The sequence below is a fragment of the Myotis yumanensis genome, unplaced genomic scaffold, assembly GCF_028538775.1.
Source record: "Myotis yumanensis isolate MYYU_CA2020_CCGP unplaced genomic scaffold, mMyoYum1.0.hap1 SCAF_2, whole genome shotgun sequence".
Classification (NCBI taxonomy): Eukaryota; Metazoa; Chordata; class Mammalia; order Chiroptera; family Vespertilionidae; genus Myotis; species Myotis yumanensis.
In genome coordinates, this window is record NW_027223753.1 from 78,724,596 (window position 1) to 78,736,390 (window position 11,795).

An 11,795-nucleotide genomic window follows, 5' to 3' on the forward strand; every position below is an offset into this window, starting at 1 on the left:
CCTGGCCGGTGATCAGTGCCGATCAGGGCCTTCTGGCTACTGGCCGGGGCCTTCCTTCCCCCCACTGCTGGCTGCTGGCTGGGGCCTTCCTTCATTCCACACTGCTCCCTGGTGGTCAGCGCACATCATAGCAAGCAGTCAAACTCCCAGTCAGTGGAACTCCCAAGGGGACAATTTGCATATTAGCCTTTTATTATATAGGATTTTCTCTTCTTTCTTTCTTTCTTTCTTTTTTTTTATATAGGATTTTCTTCCTTTGTCTCTATTGTTGGTCAGAGTAGCTGCATAATCTTATTCCAGCCAATTAGATATAAATAGAAATCTACTGTTGGAACTTGCAGGAAAGCTCCCAGTTAAAGAGGGAGAGACTCAGCTGGCACAGCTCTCTTGCTCTCTGACTCTCCCATCTTTACTGCTTAGAGTTTGGACAGAAAGGCTGATGGTGCAGCAACCATCTTGTAGCAGAACTAGGAACAACAAGACTTCTTTGGGCAACTACACCAACCCTGCTCATAATGAGAGAAAAATAAAATCCTCCATTGGTTAAGCCATTGTAGTTGGTGTTCTGTTATATGTAAGTGGACCAATACAATACTGATACAATGAGCAATACAGTAAACAAGAAATACATACCATTACTATTTACTAACAACTAAATTAACCTAGCAATGAATTCAAAAGAAAAACCAACAGAGATCGTACCTTAGCAGCAGTGTTTGGTTTCATACCACAGCGGTAGGTCTTTGCTATCTGTGGAGTAAGCTGGATTTCCTTGGTAAGTTGCCTCCATTTTCCACACTCGGGTTTTGTACACTGAACCTAAATGGAAAGTAACATGTCAAGGTCAATCAGTTGGCTAATCTTGAGCCTGCATTTCTCTCCTCTACCACTCACTTTGCCATCTTCGCCACATGATTTGACCAACCTTCTAGTACTTCTAAGTACTCTTCTTCTCCCTTACATAACTATTACCCATATAACACACTTTTACCCCATAATTTCTGATTTAATACTAGCTCAGGCACCAAAAAAGTGCAATAGGATCTGATGACTACTGTTGTCAGAAAGGTTTTCCAGCTCTAACCTAAGGAAATAATCAGTGTTAAATTTAGTTACAGTGAGTCACAAACTACGCACTAAATGCAATGTGGTATCTTGGATAGGATCCTGAGACAATAAAAGACACTAGTGAAAAAACTGATGAAACCCATAAAAAGTCCATAATATAGTTATTGGTACTGTATTAATGTTAATTTCCTAGTTTGACAAACAATCATGGTGTGTTAGATGATAACATTAGGAGAAACTGGTAAAGAACATCTGGAAACTTTCGGTATTATTTTGTAACTCTTTTGTAAATTTAAAATTATTTCAAAATAAAAAGTTTATTTTTTAAAAAAGCATGCATATATCCATATGCAAAAGAATGAAACTGGATTCCTATTTCACACATATCCAAAAATTAACTCATAATGGATCAAACACCATAATGTAAGAGCTAAAATGATAGAACTCTTAGAGGGAAAATTAGGAGAATCAATCTTCATGACCTTAGATTTGGCAATGGATTCTTAGATATTATACCAAAAGCATATGCAACAAAAGAAAAAACAAATAAACTAAACTTCAAAATTAAAAACTTATGTGCATCAAAGGATACTATCAAGAAAGTGAAAAGACAACCTATAGGAGAAAATATTTGCAAACCTAATATCTGATAAGGGTTTAGTATCCAGAATAAAGAACTCTTACAACTCAACAACAAAAGACAAACGCCCAATTTTAAAATGGGCAAAGATTTGAACAGATATCTCTTCAAAGAAGATGTACAAATGGCCAACAAGCACATGAAAAGGCACATTAGTCATAAGGGAAATGCAAATCAAAATAGCTAGAACAACAACAAAAAAGGATGGGGAGACATAAATTGGTGAGGATGTGGAGAAATTTAAACCCTTATCCATTGCTGATGCGAATGAAAGATGCTGCAGCAGTTGCTAAGGAAAACAGTTTGGTAGACCCTCAAAAAATTAAACATAGAATGTGACCCAACAATTTTATTCCTAGATATGTATTGAAATAATTGAAAACGGGTGTTAAAATGAATATTTGTACATAAATATTCATAGCAGCACTTTTTGGATAACTAAAAGGTGAAAGCAACCACTCATGAACAGATGACTACATAAATTAAATTTGACAAATTTATATAATGGAATATTATTCACTCATAAAAAGGAACAAAGAATTAACATATTCTAAGACATGGATGAACCTCAAAAACATTATGGTTAGTGAAAGCCAGACATGAAAAGCCACATACTATATGATTCTTTTATATAAAACATCCAAAATAGGTAAATTCATAAAGCCAAAAATCAATTTAATGTTTGCAAGGGACTAGGGCAGTGGTCGGCAAACTCATTAGTCAACAGAGCCAAATATCAACAGTACAACGATTGAAATTTCTTTTCAGAGCCAAATTTTTTAAACTTAAACTATATAGGTAGGTACATTGTTATTAACTTAATTAGGGTACTCCTAAGCTGGCCTTTGCTAAAAATGTCCTCAATCTGATTTAGGTACGTTCGCTGAGGTCGACCCCTTCCAACTCTCCCATCCACACTCGTCTTGAATACTTGTTTCGTCTATCTTTTGTCACCCGCGCGTGATTTGCGGACGTGACTAGCACTAACCACTGCACAATGAGACTGCTGACTGACTGGCTCACTCAACTCATGCATGAGTCGTGTGCCTCCCCCGCGCTGCATATCCCTCGGCCCGCCTGCGCCGCGTTTCCTGTCGCCCGACGGACAGACACCCCCCACTTCTTCTAACGCCACTTCTTCAAAATAGACTCGCCCAGGCCGAAAGCCGACTTCTGCGCATGGGCCACGAAGTTTCAATCGCATTGTACGTGCGCGCGCCCACATGTGGTATTTTGTGGAAGAGCCAAATTCAAGGGGCCAAAGAGCCGCATGTGGCTCGCAAGCCGCAGTTTGCCGACCACTGGACTAGGGCAGGGGTCCTCAAACTACGGCCCGGGGGGCCACATGCGGCCCGCCAAAAACATTTATCCGGCCCGCCGGGTGTTTTTGCCGCCACTGTGTGCATAGGAATTTGTTCACAGTTTTTTTTTTAACTATAGTCCGGCCCTCCAACGATCTGAGGGAGAGTGAACTGGCCCCCTGTTTAAAAAGTTTGAGGACCCCTGGACTAGGGTATATAAAAATGAGAGGTCTGCCATCGTTTGCTTTGTGAATGATGACAATACTTTGAAATTAGATAGAAGTGGTGGGAGCAGAACACAGTCAAGGTACTAAATGCCATTGAATGGTATACTTTAAAATAGTTAATTTTATATTATGTAAGTTTCATTTTTTTAAAAAAAATTAATTTTTAAGTGTGCAAGAGAAGCTCAAATCTACCTGTGATATTAAAAAATTTAGCAAATCATTTATTAAATGATGGGATATTTATCTAATATATGCAATACTACAATTTATTTTCAAAGAATAGCTAAATGGAAAAAATAATATAAAGTTAAATTAATAAAAAAGCTAAAAGTTAACAAAATTATATTCAAAGTAAAATGTTAAACCTTATTAGAATTTTATATAAAGCATGAAATTGTCTTTAAAGATATACTTAGACAATTATCAGAAGAAAAGATAAGAGATATGTAAGCTTAACAATGGCTATCACCAGCTGGTGATAAGTCTTTAGTTTCTTCTTTATACTATGTTGAAGTTTCCTATAAAAATAAAAAATGTGATTTGCTTTAACAAACATAAAACAATAAATGTAGTAAAAGAAAAATTCCCCCAAAATCAGTATCCCCCCAGTTCAGTATTTATCCATTTTTCTTGCATTTAGGTGCACAAGTGCTTTTTACCCAGTAGGGGAGTTGCTGGTCTGCCATGAAAGCTTTGGGACTAGGTTCAGTTTTTCCATTGCTAGTCCATATTTTTTTCCATGTAGTATATTTCTCATATCCATCCTTATGGCTGAAAATAATAAAAATAAACATATCAAGCTAAGTCAATTGGGTTTTCAAAACAGAAGGCAGGTTAGAAAATCTTATGTAAAGGACTTAACTAGCCATATTATGAAGAGGGGGATGTTATTATGGTACCCATAAAAGAGCCTGTTGGGTCAGGTGCATTCCTATCAGTTTTAAAATCTAAAACTATTAGGAAGGGACAGCTGCTACCTGCCTGTCCAAGCTCCCTCTAGTTGTCAGTACCTTCCCCCAAATCTTGGCATTCGTCCCCCTATGCATTGTCACAGAATAGTAAAGCAGCACCTAAGCAGGGGTGGACAACCCCTGGCACACGTGCCAAACATGGCACGCCAGTAACTTTTGCTGGCATGCGAAACCCTCTCTTATAATCTTCCATTTACAATTTTTTTCTTAATATCGACTTTTTTATTTTTCAGATAAATTCAGTGTAGGTGCATCTTAGATAAAGAAATAATTTTACATAACATGTATACATTAAAAAATAAATGTATTTTTCATCATCATATACTGTGTTTTTGTCGCTCGAATGAATTTTATTATTTTTTCAAGGTTCTTCACATACGTACACCTTAAGAGATTCAAGTAGGCATAACATGTTCTCAAAAAATTAGGGTTGGCACGCAGAAGAATTTTGAGTCAAGAGATTTTGCTGGTTTTGGCACGCACTCACAAAAAGGTTGCCCACCCCTGTCCTAGAGCTTTCAGATCTTGCAGACTAAAGAGAATAACTGTCTCATTGAAGCAGATAGTTTTGAACCTTGAATGTGCACACACGTAAGCACGCACACAGGCAAACTACAGCATAAAGGTCTGGCAAGTTGTAGTCAATGCAGGCATGGCTGGCTGCAACAGTGGAATAATTCAGGAAGCCTGTGGGCTCAGCCTTAACCATCTGACCCCCTCCACTACAAAAACCTCCAACGATGAGAGAACAGACCTTCTGTAGTAATGGTCAAAGCACTCATTACAGAAATGCTCCCCACAGGAGAGGTGATACCATCGGGAGGTGTAGCCATTCTTGGCACATCTGAAAACAGCAAAAACATGCAGCTTTGGTAATAAATAACATTTCTTCTCACTTTTTTTTTTTCATTTGCCTCCTTTATTTTAGCAAAAATAACAACAATAAAGTTTTCCCTCTGTCTCACTAAAATGGATTTCCCCCTTCCCTCCCAACCCACCCTATCCTCTTCACTTTAAAAAACAAACATGTACCAAGCATCTCCTATGAGCCCATGTTGCATTCTCTCTTTACAATCCTAACAACCAGTAGCTAATAACAGGGGAAGTGGAATGGATGATGGATAGGTGATAACACATGGTGAGGACACAAGTTCTTAGACCAGAGGACCTAATGGATCTGGTTGTACACCAAGGGCCTGAGACTTAGGAGTTTTATCAAGACTCCCTGGAGCCATGATAAGGTTTTATGACACAAAACAAGGGATGTCACTGTGCTTGCCGCAAGCTGCACGTGGGTGAAGGAGAGAAGTGTGGTCTCTAGTAAGAACATCTGTCCCACTACTGAATAGTGAATGAATCTGGCCAGCTGGAATAGAACCCTTGAGCAGGCAAGTCTGGCAAACATGATCTGTCAAACAGCCAATAATGTAGTAAAAGAATGAAATCTAACGCCACAATGAACGCTAACACCACCACGCTTCGTGATTAAAAAGTGGGATTTGTGTTCCAGGTTTCACTGAGTCTTAAGCCTCCGTTGAAGATTTTTCTCTGGAAGTGAAAGGTCAAGCTTGTGTTATCCCAATAAGAATGGCAAGTGCAGTTAGCCTCACTATGTCTACTGGGAAAAGAGGTAGGTAGTGTGAGGGAGGATGGAAGCCTAGAGAAAGTAAACACCCGCTGGTCTACAGGGAGCTCCACAGTTCTCTCTGCCGTGTCCCCATCCCTGACCCCATTCCACTCTCAGCTCACAAAAGCAGCTCCGCTTCAGTCGGTGGGGTTTGAGGAGACTGATTGGCCACTGTGCAGAGCTGATATGGCTACGTCTACAGGAGGATCATATAGGAGGGTGTGGTATGTACAGGATGTACGGGCAATGTCTCTATTATTAGATGACTTACAGTATTTATATCTATCTTTAGTAAAACTATCTTTGAGGATGATGTTCTCACAAAGAACGCTCTCATAGGCAGGAATATGAGGCCAAGACATGTCATCTGAACAGACCTTTCAGAAGTACTTGCAAAGCACACGGGACACGTTGCAGTACAGCCTGCCTTTTCACATTTCCTATACTTCTTCTCTGACCCACCGTCTTCATCCTCATCCATCATCTCCGTTGCTTTTTTCTTTGCCTAAGAAAGAACCAGCTGGGGTTAAGATTTCACCAGAATGGCCAAGGGTGAATGTGGTGGAAGGTTTACCACTGAAATGACCTCCATGTTAGGAGTTCTAAACTTGCAGATTAACAACACCCTGGCAGTAGGTTAGGAGCTAACAATATAGCAATTTCCTTGAGACTGTACTGTGCAAATAATTCACTAACTTGCCTGAAATACAGAACCAGCATGTTAACAATAGGTGTCTGAGTAGAAAACTAAAATGCATGCAAGCCTTTTTTGGGAAAAAGCTGTATCAATCAAAATAAAAGCTACTTTCAAATGGGGATTTTTTTTTTCCTTAGAACAGTTATACCCTCTCAGTATTGCATATTAAAAAAAAACTAGGAAAATTATAGAAATATAATTACATCATTCAAGATTTTTCTTTAGGGGGGGAAACAAAGCCCTACAAAAAAGATGGCAGTAAGTAAACCATCAACAGCACCCAAATGGCTACAAGCTGATGTCAAATTCCCACCAAGCATGAGCTGACCCCAGCTCACATCCTGGAGCCAACTACACAGCTGCAATTCTCTGAACACCCCATGTCGATTCAAACCCTATGTCTCTATCTTTGCAGTTCCCCCTGCCAGTATGCTTTTTTTCTACATTCTATCTCTATATCAGGGTGAATTTTTCAACTAGACTACAAGTTTATAATCTTTTCATTTATAATTCTTCAGTGCCAATCAGAATAATTCTGTGTGCTCAAAACAGGTGCACAGAATGAACAAATGAGTAATACCTGCCTACCGGAACTCCTCAAAGGAAGGCTATCTGGAGAATGATCAAAAGATGCTTTTTTCTTTGTTCTCCCCCGTGCAGTTGCCATTGTATCAGATAGTCTGCAAAAGAAAAATTTTTAAACCATTAAACATTAACATTTGCTAATACCTCCAACATTCTAGAACAGTTATTATGCAGTACTAGGTAATAACATATTCTCTGCAGTTACACTGCCTGAATGTGAAGCCACTGCTTTCAAGTTACTTAACTTCTCTACGACCTCAGTGTTCTCATACATAAAATGGGCATGGCAAGAGTCTATTATAGCATCCGTGAGAGCTACTTAAACAGGACTGGCATATTATAAGTATAAATAAATGTTATCCACTATTGGTATGTACATTTAAAAATACAAAATTGAGAAAAACACCACACAAGTGACCAACAGACAAATCACATTGTTTGTAAAATTCAAGGTATAAAAACACTTAGTTTTTGCCTGTTTCTCTCCATCTTACTATGTCTTCTTAGCAGTTCCTGAATTTTTATCTCTTATACTTAAAAAAAAAACAAAAACCCTCATTCATTCCTACTCAGTAAAACCCAACAAATAAACCTCAGGCACACCATCTAGTCACTACCAAATATAGGAATCTAGGTTAGTTACTGTATCTTTTAAAAATTTTTAAATTTATTGATTTAAATAGAGAGAGAAGGAGGGTGAGGGTAAGAGAGAAAGATTGATTTGTTGTTCCACTTATTTATGCATTAATTGGTTCTCTTGTATGTGCCCTGGCCAGGGATCAAACCCACAACCTTGGCCTATCAGGATTATGCTCCAATCAACTGACCTACTTATCCAGGGCAGTTACTGTATCTTCTACTAGAAAATTTTTTAAGTTCTCAAACTTGTCTAACAACAGCATGGCTAAGCAAACATTAAGAACCAAAAGTCTAGAAGAAAAATAATGCATGGTAACCATGATAGATTGAGTTATCAAATTAGTATTTTTTTTCAATTAAGTTAGATAAGGAATGAAAAATGCTTATCAGAAGTAAATACTCAATGATATGTGAATTCTACAATTATCACACATCTCCTTCTCCAATCCATTGTATTTACTACACACATATACACTCATGCAAAATAAATCGAACACACCCATAGATAAGAAATTTGAAAGTGGAAAAGTATTATCATTAGATACAAATTCCACATACAGGCATATCTTGGAGATATTGTGGGTTTGGTTCTAGACCACCAAAATGAAGTAAGTATCACTATAAAGTGAGTGGTAATCTTTTTCTGGTGGAGGTCTTGATTTCAATCGGCAAAAAATTGCAACACTACTGAAGTGTAATAAAGCGAGGTATGCTTGTATGTAATCTTAATTTTGAAGAAAAGCTTTGAGGGGCTTGTAATCCTATTGTTCACTACCTGTGAGTTCTGCTAACGCTCCTAAGAGTATTTTTAATAGATTATCAACATCATGTGTGAAAACTTTCAGTTTTCTATCTACATCGACTTTGAGAAATCTTGACAACAATGTTACGATTTTCCTTTAACTCACTCTTCACTTTCTCAAAACCATCATGTTAGTTGTGAACACATTAACTCTACACATATTCTGAAATGCATTATAGTTCATCGAGCATTAAATAAGTTGTCATTTAGTTCTACAGCACTCTGGATACAGATGGATAAAACATTAACAATGTTAAAAACACTACCACCTACCTAAGCCCAAAGAAGGCTTTCTGGACCACATTTATATTTTCAAAAAGCTGTCCAATCTAACAAATCTCTTTGAAAAACATATATCCCACATTATTTTTAAAATGAACTACAAATAAGGCATATGTAAATACAGTATTTGTAAATGTACAGTATGCATAAGTATTGCCACAAAAATATTTGAGTTTAGCCCGGCTAGTGTGGCTGTGGTTGGGTAGTGAACTATGAACCAGGAGGTCACGGTTCAATTCCTGGGCAGGGCACATGCCTGGGTTGAGGGCTCAATCCCTGGTAGGGGGTGTACAGGAAGCAGCAGATCAAAGATTCTCTCTCATCATTGTTGTGTCTGTCTCTCCCTCTCCCTTCCTCTCTCTGAAATCAATAAAAATATATTTAAAAAATAAGTAAATATTTGAGTTTAATGTGGGGTTTAGGAACATAAGTATAATCAGCCTAGGTTCATGCAACATCTGACCCTAGGAAAGCAAGCATTCTTAAAAAAAAAAGCATAGAAATTTCATCAAATGTTTAAGTACAACTGTATACTGGAAAATATGTATTTAATTTCATTAAAGAATGATACAAATCAAAAAATGGTTAAGAGCAAATGAATACATTAGCTATAAAAGCCATTATTAAGTCTGTATTGTCTGGGGAAAATATGATTGAAGATTTTTAGGGTGGTACATTTTCACCTTTAATTATACGATTAACAGTTATGTGCCCTCATCCTTTATTGACACTTGCTATAATTTCTGTATTTTCACTATTGTTGGATTCTTGGGGCTTAAATGTAGGAAAAAAATTTAAGTAAAGCTGGAAGGACTATAATTTTTGTTCTTTTAAATATAATCTCAGAACTCTCACCAGGTGATTCAGTTGGTTAGAGCCGTGGTCGGCAAACTGCGGCTCATGAGCCACATGCAGCTCTTTGACCCCTTGAGTGTGGCTCTTCCTAAGGCTTAGGAGTACCCTAATTAAGTTAATAGCAATGTACTTACCTATACAGTTTAAGTTTAAAAAATTTGGCTCTCAAAAGAAATTTCAATCATTGTACTGTTGATATTTGGCTCTGTTGACTAATGCGTTTGCCGACCACTGGTTAGAGCACCATCCTATACACCAAAAGGTTGTGAGTTTGATTCCCTGTCAGAGTACAAACCTAGGTTTGGGGTTCAATCCCAAGTCTGGGCGAATGCAGGAGGCAACTGATTGATGTTTCTCTCTCACATTGATATTTCTCTCTCTTTCTCGCTCTCAAATCAATAAAAAGATATCCTTGGATGAGGATTTAAAAGTAAATAAAATCTAGAAATACTGACCAAAGGTATCATTAAAACAAATTAGTATACTGGAAGTGCTTTTCCACCTGCTTCTGCAAATTAATAAGCACATCTAATTTTAAATTCAATGAGTATGTTTCATGTTCTATAACTTTATAAGCATATATCTCCCTAATTTTAAATTCAGAACTTTGGTTTTCCTTTAATGTGACCAAAAAAAAGTGGTTTTTTTCTGAAATACATTATTCAAAAAGACTTTTTTAAAAAAACTCACACTATTCATAAAAATAAGAATCAAAATGACTCCATGTTGGAACAAAAATCTGTAGGGGCATCAGCATTTCTAAAAATAAAACCAACTACTACAAACATCTTCAGACAACAGAAACAGGAATTTCCCTTTTGGCCACTTAAAATAAAGCAGGAGGAGCACCTCACTGCACCCACACTAATAAAATTTTCCAAAATATGGATCCAGTTCAATGGCCTGAATGCTTTGATTACTTTCCCTGCCTGAAAAACTATTAATTATTGATGGTCATTTTCTCATGTATCTCCTTAAGAAACCTTCCCTCCCAATGCCTTTCTCCCATTAATATATATATATATATATATATATATATATATATATATATAAATTTTTTTTTTTAAAAAAACCACCTAAACAAAACACAAAAGTCTTGAGTTGTGTGTGAATGTGGAGTGATGGATCTCCCCAAATGGACTGGTCTATGGACTTCTGTGCGCTCTCCAAAGGGAAGGCTGGGCCTCTATCTGGCTAGGTTCCATATCACTGAACCCCAACTTTCTACAGCTGGGCCTTCCTCTTCCTTCCTGTTTCACTTGCCAGCTGCCAGGTTGTTGACTAACATCTACCGTCATCGGGCTGCCAGCTCCGGGTTCCCAGCCCGGAGGGAGTTACCCCAGCACCTGGCAATGCCCGTCGAGCCTCCACGCGTGGTGGCTGCGCTGGAGCATTACCAGGACACCTGCAGGGCTGTGCGGGCTCCTCACCGCCACACTCCCGGCTGAGAACAAGCAAGGGAGTTCCTACTCAGGGCTGTGGGTTTTCCCCAACGCAGCACACACTCCCCAGGTGACAGGGCTCGAACAGTCCCCCGGAGGGATCCCCAACGTTTCCTGTGCCCGCAGCAGCCGCCTCACTTTCCGAAAAGCTTTCTCGGTCTGTTCTCCGAAGTCGGAGAAGCAACAACCTCCGGGCTCACCTGAGCACTGAAAAGGTGCAGGCAGTCGCGGGGAGACGGCAGCGCTGGAGAGAAAGAAAATAGTGTACGGGGTTAGGAGACACCCTCAACGCGACGAGTCAGGGAACCCCGTCGCCGCAACACCCTGGCCCGGGAATTTCTCTTCCTCGAGCAGTGATCCCCACCCCGCACCCCGCTTCCAATCCGGAGAGGGAGGTATCAGCCCCCTAGGGCATCCATCCACCTCCCACCTGGGCGAGGAGCGCTGCGCATGGGGAGAAGGAGGGTTTGCACCCCAGCCAAGCTGCTTTGTGCAGAGCTGTCACCCCAAATCCGCCGTAGCCCCTTCGGTCATCCCGAAGCCGCGTGCGCCTCACCTCCGAGAGCGTGAGGGACGGAGCGCTCCGCCCCGGGCCGCGCGCGCCCCTCCCGAGCCGCGCGCCGCGCGCACGGGGCTGCACGATCCGCGCCGCGAGCCGC

The 11,795-nt window shown here is 39.5% G+C and overlaps 1 protein-coding gene across 8 annotated transcripts in view; it reads right to left on the bottom strand.

Moving 5' to 3' along the window:
• The window catches only part of KDM1B (lysine demethylase 1B), a 59,917-nt gene extending 48,126 nt beyond the window's left edge, over positions 1 to 11,791 (bottom strand). For 2 of the 8 annotated variants that reach the window (XM_070405665.1, XM_070405660.1), the window contains exons 1-7: positions 11,693 to 11,789; positions 11,337 to 11,380; positions 7,112 to 7,211; positions 6,212 to 6,339; positions 4,962 to 5,051; positions 3,896 to 4,007; positions 703 to 819 (exon numbers count right to left, since the gene is read on the bottom strand). In XM_070405665.1, coding sequence (XP_070261766.1) covers positions 703 to 819; positions 3,896 to 4,007; positions 4,962 to 5,051; positions 6,212 to 6,339; positions 7,112 to 7,198 — 534 coding nt within the window. In that variant the 5' untranslated portion in view covers positions 7,199 to 7,211; positions 11,337 to 11,380; positions 11,693 to 11,789. Of the gene's footprint in view, positions 1 to 702; positions 820 to 3,895; positions 4,008 to 4,961; positions 5,052 to 6,211; positions 6,340 to 7,111; positions 7,212 to 11,336; positions 11,381 to 11,692 lie in introns of those variants that run through there. The other 6 variants (XM_070405664.1, XM_070405661.1, XM_070405666.1 and 3 more) reach the window with 6 other exon arrangements.
• Positions 11,792 to 11,795: the final 4 nt, after the last annotated feature.